The following is a 24,771-nucleotide window of genomic DNA, read 5'->3' as shown; positions in this document are numbered from 1 at the left end:
ACATGTCGAGTTCAACTGCTAAATTTCGCCACCATGCTCCGTCTCCAAAACAACTTTCAAGGGATCAAACGCACCTGGGGTTTCCTAGGCGCAGCCGGCAGCCTATTACCCTTCTTTTATTGCATAAGATCCGCAATTAACTTGACCCTTACCGCTAGACGTAGAGGCCGTTATGCTCTGGGCCGCATTTACCCTGGCCTTTTTTAGCTTTTTGAGGTGCAGTGAACTAACAAGTAATGGTCCTTTCGACCACAACATCCACTTCACCCGCCAGAACATTACCTTCGATCCTGAAATCAACAACCCTCGACACATTAAAGTCTGCATTAAAAAATCGAAGACAGATCCATTCCTGTAAACTGCTCTGGTCACCATCGCTAAGTCCCGTTTTAACATATGTGCGGTCTCTGCAGTTAGAGAATTCATACTACAAACACCGGGGTATAGTGTACAGCCCCCTCTCTTCCAGTTCCATGATGACAGCTTTCTCACACGCCGAACCCTGGCCTCGAACCTACATACCCTACTTTATTTGGCCTCTGTGGCCTAAAACCCAGCCAGTGCAACACCCACAGCTTCCGCATTGAGGCTGCAACAACTGCTGCTTCTGCTGGCCTTCTATCCTGGCTCATCAAGATACTTGGTCGCTGGTAATCTGACGCCTACGAAAGATAATTATATTCATCTTCCTCACACTACCATCCTGAAAGTACCTGCAACCATGGCTACCTGACATCAAAGCCACATTTCTTCTCAGAGCCACTCAACCTTTGACTCATGGATCAGTTTAAGCAAGGGGCACCTACCGTCACGTGAACAGTATGCACATTTACCCATTTTTTCCATCTTATAGAGCAGTACCTTTGTACACCATCACCTAGGCCTTTGGCCCGCTCTGTGACGTTGAACTTTTTATTTAGCATTACCTTGCAATTAGATTTAGGACATTAATAATTAGTGCAGAATCTTGTCTGAGGCTACTAAAAGAATGCTGCCTTGCACCATTTTGGTGGCGAAACCCATTTGATTTTCAAACAACTCTTTTAGCAGCCTCAGTGTGGGAGGATTCTTTTCCAGAATCACGAGGACAAGTGTTGCTGGCTCCAACCCTTCAGTCCAACACTGAAGCGATGCAGGGGGTCGTTTAGCTTGGGTGAGCAACAGTGGCCACGACCACTTGCCCTTCCTAATCTACCCTCAAGGAGCTTGGCATGGGGACGCGCTGCTGGCAGCAGCTGTTTCTCCGTGACACCCATCTCACGGTCTTTCATGCCACTCGCTGACACTAACCTAGCCCCATCGACTGGCCTTGCATGGGGCAGGCAGCGTTCGGGTCCTGGACAACACTTGGATACTCCCCAACCTTTTCTCCCACACTTATGTTGCCTTTTCTATTGTGCGTGAACATTAATACAGGGAACTTGAACAGATACATAAAGGCAGAACGGTCGAAATTATGGTTGGAGATCCAAAGCAGGTAGGTTTTGGTTTTACAAGCTAAAAAGTTACAGATCAGTGTTCCAGGTACTCCGACAAACATTGAAAGTCCTGGCGGACCAACGGACATACATTAAGCAATTTCGAATACACGCCGCGCGTCTCATAAATTGAGAATTTTGTATGTCATATTTTCAGTTGATATCTATGATACGAGAATGCTCCAAAGCATGGGCTGATTGTGTCCTTCGTCGGCAAGCTCAAACTAGATTAACTATAGGTGTAATGCGTTGAGCCCAGCCAAATTGAGTCGCAATACAATGAATGTTAGAAAAAAAAGATATTTCAGGGTACTCTTTTGCGCACAGTTATAGCTTCGAAAAAAATGAGAAGACTAAAGTTCTCTTCAGGACTGTTTAATAAGGGGGTTAGTACTTTTACCGACCAAATCCTTCGACATAAGCTTTAGCAGACAGTCACAAGTCATAAATTCATGTCAGATTCCAAACCTTTTAATTTTTACTCTCAGCTGAAATAACCTTAATCGCAAATCCTGTAAATATATAAGTAATAAAGTAAATTCTGAAGAGAGGCATTTCTCTTAACCGAATAAAAGCCTTCACTTCATTGTTGCATTTTATCAGCTTATCCTTTCTTTACACTTTTTCTCTTTGGATTTATCCTCGTTTTCGTATCTACGGTCATGTTGGGTATCTGCTATATGTAAACAAGTTAACTTGTATTTTGCGTTCTTTTAAATCAACTGGTAATTCATTAATTATAACATCAAACACTATGGAATATAATTATAACTTTTTATGCACTAGGCCTCCTTGAAACTGCAAATAACACGACCTGGAAACTATTAAACTAAAATATTAACAAAACCTACGTCAACTTTTTACGCCTCTTTTCAGAAACTGTCTTTTGTCTTTACATTATCCTATATACACGACAGAGTTATAGATGCTCTTTTTGTACCTTGTTTTGCGTTATGGCGACCAATAGCGCTTTCAATTTGCAGAACTGGCTGGCCATAACTTCTGGTCTGTAAATCGAATGTGTCATTTTGAAGGCATGGTTGTGCAAAATCTTGAAAAGTAATGACTCCGAAAATGGTATGCGCTATTTTGAATAAATTCGGAGGACTAGGACAAAAATTAACCTTCAAATCGGTAAAGTCCATTTGCGAACTGACCGCTCTGGCCATCCAGCTCTGACAAATGGCAAGCACTCCAAGAAAGAGCCAAAATGCCGCAAAAACATGGATCTTATCTATGACGATGTTCTATAAATTAAAAGAATGTCCGGCTTACCTTTATAACTAATACACTAAGAATCGAAATAACCGTGGTCTTTTTCAAATGGGTTATAATGCATTTTTAACACTGTAAACTTCAATCTAAACATGGTCTGGATCTTTTTATCAATTGTTAGGGTTTAAATGGGCTTGCGGTTCTTCTAAGTGGTTTCCACGACAATCTCCTCCTCCGGCATCACATTGTAGTATGCCTTCGACTCATCCAACAATCCAGGGTCAAAGTAAGGGGTGTCCTTCATAAGCATCTTCTCCAACAATGTCGTCACCTGATCAAATGTCGGTCGCTCACTGGGCTTCTCATTCCAACACTCCATTACCAGCTGGAATCTAAAAAAAATACTGCAGCATTGTGAATTGTTCAATGGCGATTTTATCTTTGAATAAACACTGTGTTTTGCATTTTGTAGCCTGTACTGGCGAGAACAAATATTTCGGGCAGAGAAAGTTTATACTGAGGGATGGGCACATACTAGATGAAACCTTCTCTAAATATTGTAACAATTACCGCAATCACAACGGCCATGTTGGTGTCCCAAAACAAAGAAATGGCAGCCATGTTGGTGTCCCAAACTAAGCATCTGGGAGTTGAACTCTATTTTTATGCAAATGCTTTCTTTTGTTTCAGTAAACCAATATGCTAAGTAGTCACGTGAATGAAAACGCTCTATACTGTGCTCCCATTACGTAAGGAAAACCGGGTTTAGTAAAAGACCTGACTAGACCTCAGAGTCTGGAACAAAAGACTTGGAAGGTATACTTAAGCTGCATGTGTGCATCAAATGGGCTAGAAAAGATTTTCGAAAGGTCTTCTGATGTGCAGGCCTGAGAGCGAATAAAGTCAAACGCGCAGAAGGTGCTGCAGGTACAAGCGGGACACCATTGGAAAAGTGGCAGGCATAAGAAAAATGGACACTGACTTTCACGCTATTGGTGGCCTAATTAACACCAATAGCGGAATATCATAAGTCGGATGATCATGATCATGATTAAAATGAAATGGCTTATCTAAGCTCATAAGGATACACATTTGAGTACTTGTTTACCGTTGCAACAAACTAGGTATCAGCTTCATTAAAGATATATCATATAAAAAGAGAACAAAAAGAACTTACACTTCACTGGAGCACGAGTCTGGTTTCTCCATGCGATAGCCAGTCTTGAGAAGACTGTACATCTCTTTGTTGTCTAATCCAGGATACGGATTTCCTCCTTCGAAATATAATCATGCTTTCAATGATATGCTATACTTGATCTGTACATAAAAAACGCTGGTGCATTGTACCCACCAGTGAAGCTGTCTGAATTGATGTTAGTCTAAAAGGACTTTTGGTTCCTATTTTTGACGTGGTTAAGGTCTAACAATCATTAAGAGTTAAGTTACGTTAAAAATACAACACTGGTAGCACCAGCTGTAGTAAGCTGTGGCAGCACTTTTCTCCATTCGCGTATTGACAATAAGATCTTTGTCGAAAATAATTTGCACACTGTCCCTCTTGACTTCCACTTCTTTTCGCCCCCTTCCTCTTCCTTAGCCATGCACTCGATCAAGTAGGCACGTATCAGCCAATCATCACCTTTCACTCAATCAATCGACCAATCCATGGCAAGCAAACAAGCGAGAAAAAACTAGCAAGCAGTGAGTCTGTTAATCAAACATTCTGTCAGTCATTCGGCCATTCAGTTGGTGTGTCATTCAGTGAATCATCAATCAATTCAGCATGTCACTGATTAAATTTCTTTTGGCATGAGTCAGTCAGTGGATGAGTGAGACAATGATTCAGTTAGCCAGTCAGTCATTCGGAGCTGAGGAGGGGAGAGGAGCCGAAAGAAAGGCCTCTGCCAACAGAATAGATAGCGTCATAGAAGCCCTTAGAATCGTGGATATCTGTTTAACCCACAGTTTTATTTGCCACCAATTCAACTGCAGCACTCGCCCACATGTCCCACGCGTGGGCAGGCCTTCAGGACCTGGATTGGCCCCACCAGTCACCTCCTGACCCACAATTACTGTCAGCTGATCTGAAGTCATGATCAATCATTATCAGGTGAGCTAGCGAGTCAATGAGTAGGTGAGTCAGACCTGTCAGTCAATCAATCGGTCAGTCCTTCCGTCTATCCGTCAGCCAGTTGGTCAATCAGGCAGTCAGACAATTAATATATTCATTCTTTCCTTGTTTTCTTACCCATTGTGGCAATCTCCCACAGCAGAACTCCAAAAGACCATCTGAAAAAATTACAGGATAAATGTCCATGAATAATCTTCGTGTTCTAGGCTAGACTTTCGTGAAATGGCATACAAATTAAAGAAGAATTAAAACTAACAACATAAAGGAAAAACTGTCCAGAAAAGAAAAACACATCATTACTGTACATGAAGAAAGATAACCCCCGGCCCAACATGGCTGACGACCTACACAGAGATATTTTTTTGAAAATTACAAAAGAATCCAGAGTTAGAGTTTTAGAAGTCGATCATTGCGCCTGCATTGTTGAGTGTGTTGACGAAATCTCCACCCGCATTTCCTTCCAGATTTCTACTAATAACGCAATGTAATCTAGACTGGCCATGTTTTGTGATCCATATTAGACGGATATAGCCCACCCCTCTCTATAACTGCGAGGGTACTATTGCAACTCTCTCCTCCGCAGAGGCTCCTTCATACAAAAAATACAAGTTTCATTGAACAAATATGAAAAAAGGTCATACACTAGTGCTTTCAACGTCGGTGCGCGCCTTGCCCGAAAAAAAATAGAAAATAGTACAAAATACATTTCTCATGGACTGCCGAACTAACGCACAATCACACCCCAGCATTTTGCTTGATCTTGCTTGCTCGTAGAGGTAGACGTATCTTAGCTGATGCACAAACATTTCCTATTGTGCAAAATATATAGAACTCTTAATGCTTGTTACTGGGTAACAGTTTCTACATGGCTAATTAAGATACATGTCACAACACTTACACGTCGCTTTTCGTAGTGTATTCACTGTTAAAAAGTGCCTCGGGTGCCATCCATTTTACGGGGAGTTTCTTCCCTTTGTTGACTTTGTAGATGTCTCCGTAAATGTGGCGCATCAGTCCAAAGTCAGAAATTTTGACCACTTTGCCCTCCCCAAGGAGAATATTTCTTGCCGCTAGATCGCGGTGAATAAATCCTTTACTTGACAAGAAACCCTGTGGCAGGAATAGAAAATCAATTAATCAATCCATACTAGATCGATGTATCAATGAATTTTTTACGGATTTTATAAAGAAATCGCGATTGACAATGGATACGTTCAAAATTCCTATTGATATAAATAATGAACACCAGTTTCTGAAAATTAAAAATCTCCTGTTTCCTAGCTCTTAACCTCATTCTAAGAAATGGTCACATAACAGTATTTAAAGCTGAACCGTTACCCGAACAACGTATGTGTATTATCAACCGGCGTTCAAGTGACACTCATAAAAAACAAACTAATATTATTTACCATTCCCCGCGCTATTTGCCAAGCAAAACGAAGAAGATCCTTTGGAGAGAAATCGTCATCGTGCGGCTCATCTCCATTGCTGTCATTTCCATCCTCTGCATTTTCTGGAGTAATATTTTCATGTACAGACTGAGCAGAGCAAGCCAAGCCTTCGAAATCCCTTGCAGCATTATCCACGTTTAACTCCCCACAGCCACTTGCGTGATCGCTTTCGCTTGTGTTTTCATTCAGAAGTTGTTTGGAGTTATCACTTGTACTGCAAATTTGCAATTGAGTGATATCCCCGTGTTCCTTTCCGCCTTCAGCAATCCTTGAAGCCGTAGTTTCCTCACAACTTACAAATTCCTTGCTTTCGGCAGGGTTTTTAGCTAGTAGCATCGCTTTTGAATCATTTTCCGCGCCAAGTTGCGTTTTGTCAGCGTCGAGGGTAAATCGTTCGGTGTCGTGACACTCTTGATAGCTTTCCTAAAACATGAAAATCAAAGGAAACAGAACTGAAAAAACTGAAACTGATAGAAAATTTTACGGTACGTAAAAATGATACAAAAGTTTAAAGCCTAGTTTGAGAATGTTTGTAAGCACTCAGTCCACCATTCTACTGAAACTGTTTGTAATACATGGTCGATGTAGAGAATACGGCACAATCGTTAAACCCTGGATGAATTTATTTATGCAAGCTATGTAAGATTCAGAAAATGGCTGGAGTTGTCACGCGTCGTGTTTTGAGCTAATTTATAGACAAACCTTCATTGTTTCTTCATAATTGAACTTAAACGGCTATATATGCTTTCCTGTCATCGCAAAGCTCATTATCCTGGAATGAACAATTCCAGAAGTAAACGGAGTTGCTGTGACTTTAGCTCTTAGGCATAGAAATGGAAGTTCCTGAAGTTCCTCAGGAAACACTGAAAACAACAAGAGGCCGGAAAAGGCGCTAACTTATGGCGAGAGTGCTGACTTATGGAGAGAGCTTCATCCTGGAAAAGTAAGGGCAAAATCTGTCACTTACAGCCGAATTTTGCCTTATAAATGGCGAAGTCTAATCCGTCAACCTCATTGCCTGATGAAAACTAGCTGTCCCAGTAAGTAGTCGGACAAAGTTGTTATTAAATCACAAATTAAACATGCCTACCAATCATGCCCACATACAAACAACGAAGCATAATTAGTCCAAACATTCAATTGATCTTTCCTTGCAATGTTTGACGTGTTGCTGGTATACGTAAGGTGTTTTAAGGACAAATGAACTAACGTATGGCTACTAATATTAATAGCTAGCGTTGAAGTGGTTGTAACTCGAACAAACAAACAAAAGTCACTTACCATTCCCAGTGCCATTTTCCGCTCGAAACAACAAGGGTCATTCAATAAGACCACGCTGTCATGAGACTTGTCTCCCTGGCTTTTGGTTCCATCCTCTGCATTTTCTGAACTTACAAGATAGAAAGAGCAGGTCAACTCCTGAGCATCCATCTTTACGGTTTGATCCCTTGCTGTCTTTACAGGAAAAGCTGTGTGCTTGCTTTCTCTCTCGTTTTCATCCAAACGTACATTGGAGTTAACATCTGCACAGAAACTTTGCACTTCAATTACATCTAAGCGTCCTCCGCCGTCCTCAGCATTCCCACTTGCAGGGAATATTTCTTGAGGGCACAACGTTCCCTCACTTTCTGCTGTATTTTCAGCCAATGCCATTACTCTTGAATCATCTTCACTGCCCTGTTGCGTTTTCTCAGCAGCATGTGTAGGTCCCTCGTTATCGTAAAATTTGCGATAGGTTTTCTAAAGGAGGAAAATTACAAGAATCAAAATCTGAGTGAGACGATTTGTCAGTAGATGGGAAAATGCCCAAGTCGTGACGCATAACCTTTCTCAAACCGGCAACTTTAAGACAATTTTGAAAAGTTGCAAGAATTACAAAGGGGTCAGAAAGGTGGACTTAAGCTAGTGCATGGCCCAACTCCCCGAAGCAAGCAATAGAGGCGTACGCACGCTGAATGAATTATCCATGTTTGTTGGTCACCATTTCGCGTTTGAATAAGAGGTAGAGTAGTGACGCATTTGGGCTGATTTACAAGCCACCTCGTTGGCCTTTCTCCACAGCCCTCTGCTTAATCTCTAATCAAGGATACGAGACTAAAACCACCGAATAGCGTATATTCATTCTCGTCTATCAAGAAAGTGTGTACACTGCTTCGTCAACTGAACTGTTATGATCTTCATATGAACAATACAGGCAGCTGAGTGTTGTCCTATTAATTTCAAGGAATATTTGAAATGATTTTGCAGAAAATTAGAAGGATTTTTCCAATTACTCGAACACCTTTCCAAGACAAGTTCAATGTCGCTAATAGATCCACGTACAGCCCAACCTATTCATATCTCCATATTCAGTACGGAGGAGTTTGCTTGGTCCCAGAAACAACTTCATCAACCTCTAGATCTGTTCAGGCACCTCCGTGTTACGTGTACAAACACTTTACTCTTTAGAGGTTTGGGCGAATTTTTCAACGGTATATAACCAGCCAAAGAAAACACGTTCTCGAAACAAGTCTTTTATAGGCCCCGTCGATGAAATCTTTCTTGCTGATTGTGGTGAAATAAATTTGAAAGGTCGACCCTCTGGAAACAATGAGAATGACCCTTTCACTACGGTATATGGTAGTTATTCATGTCACCTGTTGCCTCTTTCTTCTGAGCCAGTGCAGTAGATCTCCATATGCAAGATATTCCAGCAGCAGAAAGATGGGTTCTGAGTTAACCCAACAACCCAACATGCTCACAACATTGCGATGAGAACCAATCGATTTCATTAACTCAATTTCCTCCAGAAGATGGTCCCTTGCTTCTTTATCTGTAGAGTCTGAAAATTAAATAATTTGGAACTAAAATGTTTAAAATGCGATGTCTTATTGTCTTTTAACAGTGACCTAGTGCTGGGCCTAGCACCGCATATGGTGAACTACATAATTCATCAGATAACACTTATGTTGCAGTGCAAATTACTCAAAGCAGTTGTAGGAAAATAAGCTACAGCCTAGCGTCTTGCGAAATTAAGAAAATAAATCAAAATTTAATTACAGAATCCCGACGTCCGAACATGTACCATAACCATGCCGAGTACCAAACACTAAAATATTTCTATGATCTACGTAGTTGTAAGATTATATTATTGATGTTCGTCTTATTTTCAGGGGTGCATCTGAAGCATTATTTACTTACTCGAGAAACTTTTCTCCATATTGTTTCTTTCCTCACAGGAGTAATGGTTACAAAACGCAGGGGATAACCTTGCAATGGACTAGCATCCCATCCAGTACTACCCTAAGTTGCTTCATCCTACAGAAACGGGTTAAGCTCGTCACTTGCTGTGTGGGTCACCTAGGGCTCATATGTGGTTTACTATGACACTATTTTATTTTAAATAAACCATTTCCTGCCGGAGACTGTACATGTGTGTATTGGTAGTAAGCTGTACGATTGAGATCTGGGTACGAGATTAGACTGTACCTCGTCATGAGATGTATGTGTCATCCGAGCCGGAGCTACCAATTTCTTCTTTAACTCTATCCTAGTTCAGAGACACACTGGTTGTCTGCGTAGCTGACGGTATTGTCTTCCCGCGAATTTAAAATTTTGGTGGAGGAGAATCCAAACTTCACCTTCCCCCAACAGCCCACTTTCTATGCAAACTAACACATGATAGATTAGTGCCCCTTATTACAATTCCAGTGTGGTCGTCTGACAGACGTGATAAGTGGTCCCGGGGGGGGGGGGGGGGGTACTCCCCTATATAAGGTATATAGGTATGTGCCGCCCCAAAGGGTATGGCTTTTGAGCCGTTTTGGTCTGAAAACGGGTATAGATTTTGACAATTACGGTCTGAAATCGGGTCGGGTTTTTGGGGCGGGGAACATTTACGAAAGCTTACAAACATATTTTTCCTCTCAGTACGTAACTGGAACGACTAACTGATAGCGAGAAAAAGAAATAGATAAACTATGTCATTCCAGCTTACTTTTACTCCTTGCGTCAACTTCCGTTCGGCACTGATGCATAATTATCAGGTCTGAAAACGGGTGTGGAAAATGGCATGTTTAGGTCTGAAATAGGGTCGGGATTTGAAGACCCGGGCGGCACACCCCCACCAAGAATTCCGAGGAGTACCCCCCCCCCCCCCCCCGGGTAAGTGGTCTGCTAGATTTTGTGGGGAATAGTATAGAGTTGACAGGACCCATTTTCTGTACCAGTGTTAAATATTTTAAATTACCTTTTATTAACAATACTTTAGTTACGGTTCATCACAAGAAAGAAAGGTCAGGAAATACTATGCAAGAGAAAAGAGGGGCTTTTGTTTAGAATTATACGTGACATTGACATCTGAGTGAAATGAAATATGACCTGTGATCCGACTAAACAAGTATGACATTTAGCAATTATTAACGGCGCCAACGCATCTTAAATCTCACTTAAATTGATTTTCCGTCTTCATTTCAAATTCATGATGCAACGCGAATCACGCCGAACGAACATCTGGAAATTATTTATGACATTGAATCCGGAAATTCGACCCAAAATTGCACTTCTCGACTAATCGATCACTAGCCTAACAACGCTACAGTAATGACGGCATTTTCCTTCGAGTGGACAGTCCGGTTTTCTTCTGCAATTGCAGGTGTCAGGTTGTGGCGTTGGTGAGTTCACATTTGAAAGAACGTGCTTGTTGTGCGGTGAGATGATAGATTTCATGTTTGGTATGCATGAGTAGCTCAATTTAAGTGTGTGGCTGTCGAAAATCTTGTGGAGTGGATGGTGTTTTGGAAAGCATCTTTCAATGATGCGCAGGAACTTTCTTCCAAGGTTTGATGTTTGAATTGTAAGGTGGATTGTTTCTTGTTGAACTTTTTCTTTTCTTTTTCCTGGCTTGCTCTTGTGGAGGATTGTATGTTAGCTTGTGGTTATATCCACTTTCTGTGAGAGCTTTCTGGTAAGGGGCAATGGATTCGTCAAATATTTCTTTCCTGGATGAGATAGCAGTTAACCTTTTGTTACTATTGAGTGGTATGTTTTTCAGCACTGCTGGGAGGGTGATTGCTCTGTTGATGGACGTAAGACAGCTTGTTATTAGGTTTCCGTCTGTAAAGCTGAAGGTCACATTAAGAAAGTTGACGATCTTCTTGTTTGCCTCAATTGTGATCTTAACTCCCTCCGATTTGAACACTTGGTTGACTTCTTGCTTGGTTTTTTCAATTTCTTTCGGGGTGGCTTTGGAAATTGCGAGACCATCGTCACGGTACAGGCCAACTTCATTCTTAAATTTGGGCGCTATCAAGGCTAGCATGTAGTTTCCAATCAACTCATACGTTTCTGCTCCGTCGCATAAGCCCATGGTGACATCGAACATGTCGTTTGTGTTCTTCTTGATCCATGGGGAGTTTTGGTGGTAAAGGAGTGATTGTTTTGCGTGGATAATGATATGGCGGTCTGTTGAGTGACAGTGGTGAATCTTGAGGCGTAATTTAATGCTTTCAGTAATAATGAATGCGTGGTTTTCCTTTGCTGGGATTGCTTTAAACCATTCTATGGTGTCTTTAGTGCTTTTCCATAGGTTCCCTTTGGTAAACTTGTGTGACTTTTTTTGTAGCCTGAACAGGCGAAACGAGCTAGCGAGTTCGTACCCCCACAGAAAAAGATATGTACTGCAAGAATTTCACCCCCCCCCCCCCTTATTTTCCATTTTCCCCCCATCACCCCCTCCGATAGCGACGTTCATGAGCCACAGACGGCAACCGGAAGTCAAATGTTTCCTTTTTTGGCGTGCTTTTGCTCCTTAACACGGACAGGAAAAGCTTTTGTTGATGACTGTGGCTTAACGTTACCAACGCGATGGCGTGAAAACGCTCCAAAAAGGGAAAAATTACATTTCCGGTTACCGTCCGTGTCAAAAAACGTCTGAACGAAACTACTGCGTCTCAAAAAGTCCCTTTATTAACCGTCCTGAACGTCACTTGTACTCTCGCTTTAACAAAGAAAATATTCATTGAAACAACTTGCAGTTTGCATTTTCACAAGCGGTGTTGTTTGTTTTTAGCATTTGCAAATAGGTATTCTTTAATATCAACCCTTTGATCCTGTAAGTAAAAGATTAATATTTCTGAAATCGTTTACCTTCTAACACTTTAACGGCCACTGTTCGGCCTTCTTTAAAGTCGACAGTCTGAGTTCTGGACTTGTAAAACACCTCAATTCCAGGTGACTCCCTGAATACACCTTTGAGCACTTTACCAAATGCACCACGACCAATCTCCTCATTGAAATCGACTTGTTCTGGTAGAACCTCCCATCGTAGAAGGGGTATAATGGTTGACTTCGATCTGTAAAACGAAGAACCACATTATGCTAGTTTTCATAAGTCGAATTTTTCCGGCAACCGATGACAGACATTTTGGGCCTTAGTCAGTATAAATATATAAATATTTTTTAAACGTTGTTAATACTGTTATTTTTGAACTTGTGATGTATCCAGTATTTAAAAGTTATGTGATAGATAGTTACAAATGTTTTGAAAGATAAATAAAGTTAATACCTCCGGGATTCCGAGTTACGAGCCAATTTCTTCTTTTTCACTACTTTTTTATGAATCCAGGATGTCACCCCGATGAAAGCGATCACAAGAAGGACAACGATCCCCGATATTAAACCAATCATCAAGGCTGAAGATGTCTGAGAGCTCGTGTCTGAAAATGATTGTCAAGAGAATAATTCCTGTTACTGGGAGAAGTTAATTAATTGTACTGTTCAATCTAAACTGATATAAGAAATATATGACGCCAGTCATATTTCCACCTCATGCGAACACACGTTTACCAAAGTCGTATCTTTTGACATAATTCCCTGTCACGAACCTTGTGTATATTTTAATAGTATGCGGCTAATTCAAAGATTATTATCAAATATAAATATGAAATTTTACCCATTCGGGGGGAATGGGGTAAGGTTGGGCAGTGGATCTACAATTGCCTATTTCTTGGTACTGTTACATATTGCTGTTCAGGAGGTTTTAATATTCGGCCGAAGATCTTTCATTTTTGCCCAAAACATTTTGTTGGGGCTGTTCAACTTTCAGAAAGGAGGCGTAAAAATCAGCCGCACATAGTAACTGATGGTATCGATTAACAGTAATTGTAAAAATATCCTTGTTTTTGCTGCTTGTAACTCGCCTGCAGAGACTGTATTCCTCGAGGGTACTGACCGAGGCTTGGGTGGAGAAGTTTAGCTGGAACTTGTTAACGTTGACCATCTTTCAAATAATAATCTTTCATCTGCCTCCCCTATCTAAAATAGATTTTCCCATTTTTGCAACCCCATGTACAACAGTCACAGCGTGATACTGCATGCCGGAGCTGAAATTGGCCAAGTGGTGTGGAAAGTAACCTATATTAATTTACGTTCTTGTGATCCATCAAATAGACTATTTCTGATATATTAAAATTCAGCTTGGCTACGAGCCTTGGGGGAATAAAACAAATACATTTAAAATTGTACATCTCTGAACTTCAATGTAACTTCTGTTGTTTTATTCCCCCAAGTCTCGCAGCCAAGCTAGAATTTTAATATATCGGAAATGGTGTATTATTTATTATTAATTCCACGAAAGATTTCAAACAAAAACAATAGTCTTGGTATATAAGACAAAAACAGTTTAGAAAACCCTACAACTGAACGTATCGAGCTATCCCCCCTCCCCCGTTAAATTTAGATCCGGAAGTATCTCGGGTTATTCAAGGCGCTCGTATACATGACACTGAAGATGGCAGAAGATCTGGAGTAGCGCCATCTTGCATGCGGATTTCAGTTCCAAGATGAAGTTACTTTAAAGCGCACCCTCCGTACCCTCGACTCGCTAATAAAACATGCAAAAGGATCCAAATACTTAATTCTTGGAAACTTGCCTGAGTTTGTTTTTATATTCCACCTTCTTGATCTGTTGCTCTGACCTAACTCATTCCAAGCGGACATTTCGATCAGGTACTGCGTATCACATCTTAATGGAAGAACATGATGAGTCTTCAAATTGTCATTGATTCTAACTTCCTGCCAGGGTTCTCGTGTTTCGTGTGACTGTACCTCTCGATAGTACACCGAATACATGGTCAGCGGACATCCGTTATCAACAGGTTTGATCCAAGTAACGTTGACATCACAGCCCATTGTTTCATTTTCGCTGTTTGTTATTGTAGGAGGTAATGGTGTATCTGCACATAATGTTTAAAAAGAAAAAGTTGTTTGATAGCTGGGAAAATCGTTACAAAACCCCCGAACGTTCTCCGCCAATGCCTATCTCTATCCATAAAACTCAGAAATGGCTTAAGAAATCCTTTGGGTAGCTCATTTTGTGCCTTTTTATTGAGTTGTTTTTCAAGACAATACGTTCACATTTTATTAATTCGACACAAGTTGCGCCTTAAGGGAAAACCTTATGAAATGTTACTGTGTTGTTTGAAAAACGGTTTATTTTGATGTTCGTTTATCATAGATTTGAATGATTAATCAGACTTGATCGTTTATCTCATGATTGTATTGGCGTGAAAAGGATCAAAATGCGATAATTACCACCAATCATAATCATAACCATACCAATTGCTACAAAACCGTGAGACAAACGATCAATTTTGATTTATCAGTTTAATTGGAATGTGACCGGATCTAGCCGGATCATTTTGAAGAAATTTGTGTATTGTAGTTAATATTTATTTTTGCAGCTGCTTTATTCACATCTCCTATTGTTGGCTGGTTTCAGAAAAGCTAACAAATCGCGGACACTGTAAGTAAAAATAAAAACTAAAGAACTAAAGCCATTTAGATCATAATCCTGCCTCAAAAATTATTATACAACCATGCTGCTAATGGCAACCCTGATAAAAGATTTAATGAGTAGCAATTATCTGCAGTGTTAAAACTGTAATTACCCAAGGAAACCAAAATCATAATATTTGTCGGGAAATAAAAGTTCTTCAATCCAGAAGAGATAATTGAATACCCATAGGTACTCCTTGGTGTCCGGGAAACCTGGGTTAAGCATAAACCTTTACCTTTAGTTCCAGTTTTGAAGTTCCATATCTTGCTGTCCTCCTTGTCACTTTCTCTGTATGAATAAAAGGAGGTGACAGTTATTTCATACTGTTTCCAACACTCCAGGTGAAGGGTATAGCTGGTGGTGTTCCTATCGACAGTTATTAAATTCCAGTGGCCTTTTTCATCCCGCAAAATTACTTCTCTGTAGTAAACGTTGTACTGCATAACATGACATGTCCTTTCCATGGGAGGCTCCCATTCGACTAAAACGGTTTCCCCTGTAACTTCCTTGCTGCTGTTTGCGATAACAGGTGCACCTGCGAAGGATCGTAAGTGGAAACATGATTATCTTAACGTTTTCAATAGCGTGGAAGAAAAGTTGACAGATTAGTTATTAATAAGTGTTCAATCAACCGAAGCACACTGTTTGGAAAGTATATACATGTAAATGCATGGCTTATGATAAGAGTTGCATTTATGCGTCTATTATAGCCTTCCAGGAAATCCACATAAATACTGATATTTAGTACAGGGAAACATTTAAAAATGAAAGCACTGAGATAAGGGTTAGCCGGTTGTAAGACTATAGCTGTTAGTGTTATTACAAGAATTCAAAGCTATGAAATCAATCAAAACAAATTGTTAATGGTGGTATTAAAAAGGAAAAAATAAGCTATTTTCACTCATGCCACCACGAAAGCTGGTAATGGAATCAGTGACTGGTGTTTATAAAGGCTAATTACACACCAACCTCTTAGTTTATTGATTTCATTCACTGATAATGCTGTGCCAAACACATAAATATCCATAACTGATCCGTAGAACTGGTGATCGTTCCAGTGATCGTCATCCCCAATCTTGTATGGCCTGCCAATGGGTTTGTAGAAGGATGTTCCTCTAGGTTGATAGGTACGATAACCTTCCCTTTTACCGTTAATGTAGAGTAACGAAGATCCTTTTTCGTGATTCCACGTGACTGCTACGTGCGTCCAGGTGTTCAAAGCAACAACGGTGCTACTTTTAACAACATACCAGCGATAGTTATCATTGAAGCTTTTGCGTGCAAATTTCAACAAATTGTTTTCAATGGAGAAAATAAACTGCCATGGGCTATGCCAGTCATTATATATCGCCATCTCGTGCCCTACTAGGATCCTCGTGGGTTTTATCCAACATGCAATTGTAAAACTCCTGCCGTTCAGATAGACTATTGGAGCAGTGGCGAAGGAATTTGCTTTGTTGAAGATGGGAGCCATACTTCCTGGACACCACCCTTCGATAAAGGATGGATTACCACTGAAACTGACATAGGAAAAAAAAAGCTTATAAACGTGTAACTGTACAACCTTAAAAAAAGTACTCCATTTAAAAAGTGTAACCTTCTTTCAAAAATCCCTTCAGGAAATTGATTAGTATTTTTCTATTCGCAGTTATTAACGTTGATGATCAAAACCCAATCCGATGCCAAGTACCATTTTATCCGTATTTCAGAGACGTATGAACAGTCAGTTATGGTGACAAACAACGGTTGGCGATTTTTTTTATTCTTAATTTAGCTAAAATGACTTACATGTCAACCTTGAACAGGATTATGTTGTTCGAAACATATATAGTTCAATTTCAACGAACTTTTTTCCTACAAAAAACTATAAGGTTTTACTGGTCGCTCAAATATATAGTAATTGACCAACCTTATGTCCTGATCGCTGCCATCTAGCTTCCAGTGGCCAAGGACAATCATCTCTAAAAATGCAGCAACAGGTACAAAAACGTTAGTTGGGGTCATTATCATGTGTCCTTGCGTAATGTTTGTACTATAGTGAGTTAATCTTGGCTTTAGCTTAGGTGCATCTAAAAATGTCCTACACTCATTAAAGGGGGGCTCCTGATCCCTTGTCTCAACTTCTGATCCAGTCTAGAAACGCTGGATCAAAGAAATTCTGCCCAAAATAGCAAGACTTTATGATCCGTACACTTTGGAGTTTATATGTATAATTCAGATTATTTATACGCAATCTTATTGAAATAGGAACTTAGAGAAATTTAAGATAGAGCGTGGATTCATGTTTGTAAATTGGCACAACAGTGTATACAGTGCACAGATACCTGAGGGAGGCATCCTACAGCATCTGAAAGTTTCAATACAGTGAAACTTGTCACAGACTCCCTTATATACACCGGCTAGATAGGACCAGTCTTGACATTTACTCCAGCCTGTTTTAGCAACTAAAACCGTCACATTGTGATCATAGCAGTCCAGGGGAACGGTTTTGAAGTTTCTAGGCCTGCAGCATGTTGCTTGCTTGATGTTATGCAGCCCAGTCCCAGTATCATCAGAGCGGTAAAATCCTTGAAGAAAATATCCGTGAGGACAGACAGCCCAGATGTGGTTGCTAGGTTTGGAAAGAAAAAATATAGTCGCGCAAAATGTGGTTAAATGAATATGAACATATGAAACCTAAATTTGATCTTTCACCCGCAGTTAAAATAATAGTTTCCTATATAAATGTCCATTCATTCATCCTTCACGCCTACATTACGAACTCACAATATGACCAGCTCCCAGTTTGCTTGATAGTTTAGTTGGTAGAGCCGGCTATATCTGCATCGCAGAGGTCATGGGTGCGAAACCAGTTCAAACCTAAATTTTTTCAGGCTTTCTTTTCGCAACTCGTTAGTTGCGTAAATAACTGCGAGGGTCTTTCTTCTATTTAAAATGCGGTTAGTTGCTTGATTTTTAATTTGATTTCCAAAGAAACTTAACCGTTCAGTTCAAAGAAAATACTCGGACCCCGATAAAAACGGAAAATAATTACATTGATGTTCTAATCAACAGCCCACGTCACAGATCCATTGCATCAATAAAGCTAGATCAAGAGAAGAGTATTCGAAAATCAAATTATCTCGGGGATAATTTGCTGCCTTAACGACAACATAGGCGTTCTTGCAAATTGAGCCTCGCAAGAAGCAGAACTTTCTTCAATACTTAAGACCAATTTAAAGTCACTAACTTTACTGACCTGCTTAGAGGAGTTTTCCAGTCTGCTGTTTGACAAACAAGTGTTTCATCTTGGTATTCCTGTGGAGGTGTGCAGCATCTCCCTTTTGTGACATGGTCCATGCCATCACTTTTTCCAGACAAGTTTTTCCAGACTCCATTCAGGTATCTTCCCAGGGAGCAATTTACCCATCCTGATTGACTTTGAAAATTAGCTTCAACACAGCAGTTATCTCCTGGAACCAAAAATATCAGCTGTTGCTAAATGCGTCTAGTAGTATAGTTCTACTTCACAATAAGCCGAAGAGTTATTCTTGGTTTGTATCAACGAATAGCTTTTAGCGGACTTGTGTGCCCTCTCAGATAAGTCTATCGGAAATGAGCTTATTTAATGGCAGATGGTGTTCCTTTGGTAAACTCGAATCAATTCACATGATTTCTCCAAGTCAAGATGCTAGCTGGAGAATAGAATATACCAGTTCTCCCGCCAAAAGTAAGTCTGTATTTTAGGCTAGTATATGGTGACCAGAGAACTATTGAGTCTAACTATTATCTAATGCCTTTTAAGTTAATTTCCGCACTGCTTGTTACATGAACTTCAGTTACCTTGACTGAACTGACATCATTGTTAGACAGTATTATTTTCTTTCATTTCAAGGGAACCTTTAATTTGACAGGAACTGATGTTAAAAGAACCATCATAAATTACCTCCTAGTGTTCTGAATTTCCACACCTCTCTGTCATTGATCGAACTCTCTCCATTTGAATTTAGAGACGTAACCGCTATTTCATATTCTTTCCAACAGTGAAGGTGCAGGATGTAGCTTGTCGCATTTCTATTAACAGTAACCGAGCTCCATTTGCCTTTGTTTGCCTGTGAAAAGATTTCTCTGTAGTAGACTTTGTGCTGCTCGACTTGACAGACGTCTTCCAAGAGAGGCTGCCATTTCACTGCAATGGCTCCTCCTTCAACTTCATTGACATTACCTTGGCTATCGATCACTGGAACACCTAAAAAAGATCCATTCAAGGATATTTGTTCAATCGTCTTTATTCGTTTGTTAAATCGCAATTTTATCATTGTTGTCAATGTAGGATGCTACATTCATCACTTTTTGCGTCGTTTGTTGACTCCGCCGTATTATTCTCTTTGTGGGCCACACGAAGGTCGCCTGGCAGATTTTATTAATGTAAACTCTAAAAATATCACCAGGATTTGGTCTGGATTTGGGTACTGTAAATAGCTTATCGCCCTCCGTCAAGCCAAAATACCCACGGCGAGCCAAAAAGGTACGATTAGGTATGACAGTCACACGGTACCAAAAGATTATAGCGCTTATAGCTTTATTACAAGAATCCAAAGCTATCAATCAATCAAAACTAATAATTTAGGTGGTATTAAAGAAAATTCAGCCAATTCCACTCATACCAAAAGGAAGTGTTGTATTAAGTCTTCAAAAGTTTTATTATTCCGTAAATGGGGCAAAAGTATGAAATGAAAGGAGATTCACCGCGTCGCCAGACCATTCATAAGCGTGGATTTGAAATGTCTAATACTGTCTTTCCATGCAGAAAAGGAATTTTTTTAATGAAACAGCCCTGCAAGTTAACATTTTTCTTTTAAATTTGAAAATGTTCAGTATTTATCACTAGGAAATGCCATAAACCTCACACCTCTTATCACGTTGATTTCATCCAACAATAACGCCTCGTGAAATACGTAAAGATCCATCACTGATCCGTAGAACTGGTGGTCAAGTGTAAGGCCGTCATTACCAATCATGAAAGGCTTCCCCGTGGGTCCGTAGAATGTTTCCTTTGGAGAATACATCCTCCTGCCTACTTCTTTACCGTTAGCATAGATTGCCACATTCCGAGTGACGTGATGCCACGTGACCACAACATGTGTCCAGTCAATCAAAGAAAGGTTGGTACTTTGCAACGACCACCAGTCGTTGTTTACGATGCTGTGACGATAGAATACAATACTTTGATTGGCAGCGCTAAGCAGAAACTGCCCGCGAGGGTAATGCCAGTCTCCATAAATCACCCCCATCTGTCTGTATTTCGTTTGTTTTATCCAGCAGGAGATCGTGAAACTGGAACCATTGAAATTCACTTTAGGGGCAGAGGCGAAGAAATTTGATTGGTTGAAAATGGGAGCTTTACTGCCAGGACACCTTCCTTCGATAAACTGCGGCAACCCACTGAAACTAAAAAAAGCAAGGAAAAAATTGTTAATACTTGTCTTTGTATGTAACGAGAAAACACAGAGCCATAATTCATTACATAGTTAATTATAGTGATAGCTTTTCATGTAAATTTGTAGATATAAAGCCCAACCAAATATCGAGATTTTAGTTTCAACCCACAGTTATCCAATTTTTCTCATCTATCTATCAAATACATGGGATGACTAAAATAGTTTTGTTTTCAGCTTTCTGCCCAATCGAAGCAGCAAAGGCTACAAACCAATTTGGTGTGCTGTAACACGAAGAACAACAAGATGGCGAGTTTGCTCGCCGTTCGACGAGAATTGAACTGAAGGGAAATTCCCCGTCTCCGTCTTGGAAAGTTTCCATCAAAAAACATTTGCAAGATTTAAAGTGCTGACATTTTTTTCCGGCATCCCTTGATTGTTGATCGGCGAATCAGGAAACTCGGAACCTCTCAAAAAACGCTACTGTTAGAACACGTTTTTAAAAATTCCACAGTATTTTCCATCGCTTTTTCTTCAGCCATTGCGAATAATTTTTCTGACATATTGGCCTTTGAGACGGAGATTTTCCCCTTCAGTTTAATTCTCGTTGAACGGGCATAGCAAACATGGCAAGCAAACTAGCTTTCTTGTTGTTCTTTGTGCTGGTCTTTGGCCTTTTGTTGCTCGCCAATTTGGCAGAAAAATACAAAAGTTTTTCCGCCCAATCAAGAGCCAGTATTTGCTCGGCCTATTGGAATTTGTTTATAAAAAATCTGTCCCCAGGCGTTCTTACTTTTCCTCCCAACTTTTTTTCCCGTCCGTTTCGAGTTTTTCATTGTCCCCAATATCTCCCCCTGGGTCAACCGACAACCTTTAAATGGTTTGAACTTGAACTGCTGATCAGGAATTGGGATTTTTTTCGTAAGATATCTAACAATAATACAGCACATTAAACTGGATTTAACTGCCAATTTTTGAAAACGAACATATATTTAGTTACTCTATACCAAATCACCACCACCAACACCCCCCCCCCCCCCCTTCCCCCACCAAGCCCTCGCTTGTGACATTCATTGGCGTACCTGGTTTACCGAACGTGCACACTGAGAAACAGTCAGCTGCCTTCCAAGGAAATGTTAATGGCGGACAACCAACCCAACAATACCGGTTGAATACAATTCCTAAGAGCTTTGATATGAAACACCCTTATAAAAATCGACAAATTACATGACCAACCTTATGTTCTGGTCTCGCCCATCCAAGAACCAGTGGCCAAGGACTTTGTCCTCTAAAACACAAGATTACAATGACATTACTTCAAGGAAGTACCAAGCAAGATTATGGCCAGTTATAAGAATCCAAGGAAAAAACTGCAACAGGAACAGGAATTGCAAAAATTGCAAGTGTTAAGAGGCTGTCTGCGTGAGAACGGATAAGGCAAATTTCGGCTTTTCACCGATTTTCCTGATTTCTTTTATGAACCTCAATCATTATATCCTATAAGCAAATATCACAGTTAATGAGCCCAATACGATTTTTTTCGTTGTTGGCGAGACGGGTTACAAAGAGTTCGATTTCTATCGGTCTGACGGCTTTATGTTTAGTTTCGATTGAAATCCGTGAATATTAGGGAAATCGCGGAGCTCTGTACGGCACGCAGCGAAGAGTGCCCACAAATTTTATTCCATACATTAGTAGATTGGTGTTAGTGCTTTTGAGTTAAAATAGACTTGACCCTAAGTCAGGTTCCACTTTTGTGCATATAGGCTTTAACTACATGTATGTCATGTTTAATGTATTCTGAAGTTTAGGAGGAGGTATTTTGAAAAAACTGTAACTCAGTCAAAATTTCACAGAAACCAAAAGTTAAACATTTATATTCTTATTGATAAATGGAACTCCAGTCAATGTGTAAAATATTCAAGGTTTTTGAGCAAGGAATGGCGTTTTGACAGCACCAACAATGTATAGCTAAATTGTAGATTCCCAAAAAGTAAATTGGGTGGTTTTGAGGTCACCTTGTAAACCGTCTCGCCAACAACGAAAAAAATCGTATTGAGCTCAGTAAATGTGATATTGGTTTATGGGATATAAAGATTGATGTTCATAGAAAAAATCAGCGAAATCGGTGAAAAGCCGAAATTTGCCTTATCCGTTCCAACGCGGACACCCTCTTAAACAGTCAATCTTGTGCAGGATTCCTGTTAATGTGTAAACTCCCGCCGTTTAACTCTACGAATCTATGGAAATTTTCATCATTTTTTTCGAAAAAGGAACTTAAATAGTAAATATGTAAACGTGTCTTTTCAATTTATTTTTCAGCAATCCTACTGCTTCGAATTATTTTTTCCTTCTTTCATTGGAAAGATACGCATATTAAGTTCCCGTTTTAGCTATTTTGAACCAAAGTTCTTTGATGGAGCATGGATTCTAGTGTAATTAATTTAACTTGTTATTGCATGGTATTTGCCCTGGTTAACTGGTCAAACCGCTTGCTAACTATTCAGTTACTATGATTGTCGACCTTGTGTTCATAAGCGGTTACACTGCTATCTTAAATTGCATATGTGATTTCAGTCCACGCATTTCTGTTCAACGCCAGTAGGCAATTCATTTCGTTCACTTCCCGCACTTTTTACTAAATTAAAGGATTAGATATGATTCTAGAATGTGATCAGCATTTCATCCAATTCTTTTTCCTTGATCAGATATTACAATAACAAAACATTACTCTCTTGCATGTAATTATTTCAAAACAATTTTCTTTTGGGTACAAAAATATAACTGCCATACTTAAATTCCTTAAGCAGATCACTGATGCATCTTCATGGTGGCCACAATTGTGAACTTTCCATCCATTGTGCCGGCAATTCATCAAGGAACTTTCAGCGCCCATGCACTGCACGTCATCCAGCCATATGGGGCCACTTCCTGCACCAAACCGGGCGTTTGTTGGAGCACTAAGGGCCTTACTGAACCCAAGTTCATAACAAACGACATGCGCGTCTTTCATATCCCAGTTGTCGTCACAAATAGTTCCCCAGGTGCCATTGTAGAAAATTTCCACTCTTCCTTCTCCTTTGAAGTTTCCATTAGCTAGTTTCAAATAATTACCCGCTGCAAGATCAAAAGTAATTGCAGACAAAAAGGCAAAAAATAGTCAATTCAACTTGGTAAATGAGATTTGTTGTATTTGTTATTTAGAAGTTATGAACAAAATTGAAGTGGATCGAGATCCATTTTAAAACAATTGCCCCCACCCCACCCCCATTAAGTTTTGATTGAATACCTTTCGCGTAAGGAGATCAAACTGTGTAACATTTTGCAAAGATTTTTCCCCGGTTTTATCTTCTTTTAACTTCATAAATGACAAAACGGCTCCATATCTGCCACTGTTTCATCTGATCCTCCACCATACGCCAACAAAATAATATTGCTGGGCCCAGGTTTAAACTTCTTGTTTGGGATTAATTAGTATATATCACTTTGACAGTCCCAGGACTCGCTCATGACATACTGTATCCGCCCACAAATCTAGGAAGTTTTATTTCATCTTCCCATAAATCTGATAAGGTCACATTCATGTGAAGTGTATCCATATTTCCTGTCATACCCCGGATCTAAATAGAAACGTATACTCTAGGATCAGCGGACAAAGTGTCCAGTCAAAGGTAGCACTTGGAACTTTGAATGTTTAATTGTTTGTTGGTTATAGAGCTTTGAAGTGTTCCTCCTATTGAATTCATCAAACGAATTTGTAAAGAAGGAGACAAGAAAAAACTGACAATCAACTATTATTATTATTATTATTATTATTATTATTATTATTGTTATTGTTATTATTATCATTATTATTATTATTATTATTATTATTATTATTATTATTATTATTATTATTATTATTATTATTATACGTAATTAATATTCGTGGAACACGAAGAAGTTATGATGTCATCTTGTTTCACGACAGATTATACGCCCAGTACTAGCGAAATTCATGAACACTGAAATTTCTAGCTGGATCCCTCCCTGCCCCAACGTAACCAGCTATCTCCAAACCTTGCAGACCAGTAAATAAGTAAATAGCATTGACTTACCAGAGAGCATGACCATTAGACTGGTACAGGTCTGTCAATAGAAAATGGAAAGGTTAAAGGTAACAGAAAGTTTTTCTTGGCATCCATTTTCATCCCATCCACCCAACGTTATGGCTCGTTCAATAGCCTTTTTGAAGTTTATTGAGTCCATGGAACAATCTAATCGT

At 39.8% G+C, this 24,771-nt stretch overlaps 2 protein-coding genes and 1 long non-coding RNA gene across 2 annotated transcripts in view; 1 reads left to right on the top strand and 2 right to left on the bottom strand.

The window, feature by feature from the left end:
• LOC146488192 (uncharacterized) overlaps positions 1-24,771 on the top strand; it is a 256,677-nt gene that overhangs the window by 100,814 nt on the left and 131,092 nt on the right.
• Positions 1-24,771, bottom strand: part of LOC146488194 (uncharacterized) — a 140,109-nt gene that overhangs the window by 62,920 nt on the left and 52,418 nt on the right. The gene's annotated exons all lie outside the window — the stretch shown is intronic.
• Positions 2,078-23,755, bottom strand: LOC146488200 (uncharacterized). The gene is made up of 19 exons (XM_085120345.1): positions 23,301-23,755; positions 21,744-21,795; positions 19,982-20,520; positions 19,016-19,318; positions 18,329-18,542; positions 17,415-17,701; positions 17,000-17,051; positions 16,060-16,610; positions 15,326-15,625; positions 14,127-14,488; positions 12,820-12,974; positions 12,402-12,607; positions 8,912-9,096; positions 7,557-8,015; positions 6,234-6,698; positions 5,723-5,934; positions 4,942-4,982; positions 3,871-3,967; positions 2,078-3,085 (listed from the first exon to the last, which is right to left on the bottom strand). Exons 1-19 carry the CDS (start codon positions 23,518-23,520, stop codon positions 2,899-2,901), a joined length of 4,887 nt encoding a protein of 1,628 aa, XP_084976471.1. The 5' UTR covers positions 23,521-23,755; the 3' UTR covers positions 2,078-2,898.

The sequence above is a fragment of the Pavona decussata genome, unplaced genomic scaffold (genome assembly GCF_977016875.1).
Source record: "Pavona decussata unplaced genomic scaffold, jaPavDecu1.1 SCAFFOLD_11, whole genome shotgun sequence".
In the NCBI taxonomy this organism is placed as follows: Eukaryota; Metazoa; Cnidaria; class Anthozoa; order Scleractinia; family Agariciidae; genus Pavona; species Pavona decussata.
This window is presented reverse-complemented; position numbering and strand designations above follow the sequence as displayed.

What these genes read in the sequence shown, in the direction of transcription:
- LOC146488200 (XM_085120345.1), bottom strand. Translation starts at nt 23,520, where the DNA reads ATGAAAGACGCGCATGTCGTTTGTTATGAACTTGGGTTCAGTAAGGCC. An exon ending in CTGTAGGATGCCTCCCTCAG is followed by an intron (nt 17,052 to 17,414) that starts GTATCTGTGCAC and finishes CTGCATTTTTAG; the next exon opens with AGATGATTGTCCTTGGCCAC. An exon ending in GACTCGTGCTCCAGTGAAGT is followed by an intron (nt 3,086 to 3,870) that starts GTAAGTTCTTTT and finishes TATTTTTTTTAG; the next exon opens with ATTCCAGCTGGTAATGGAGT.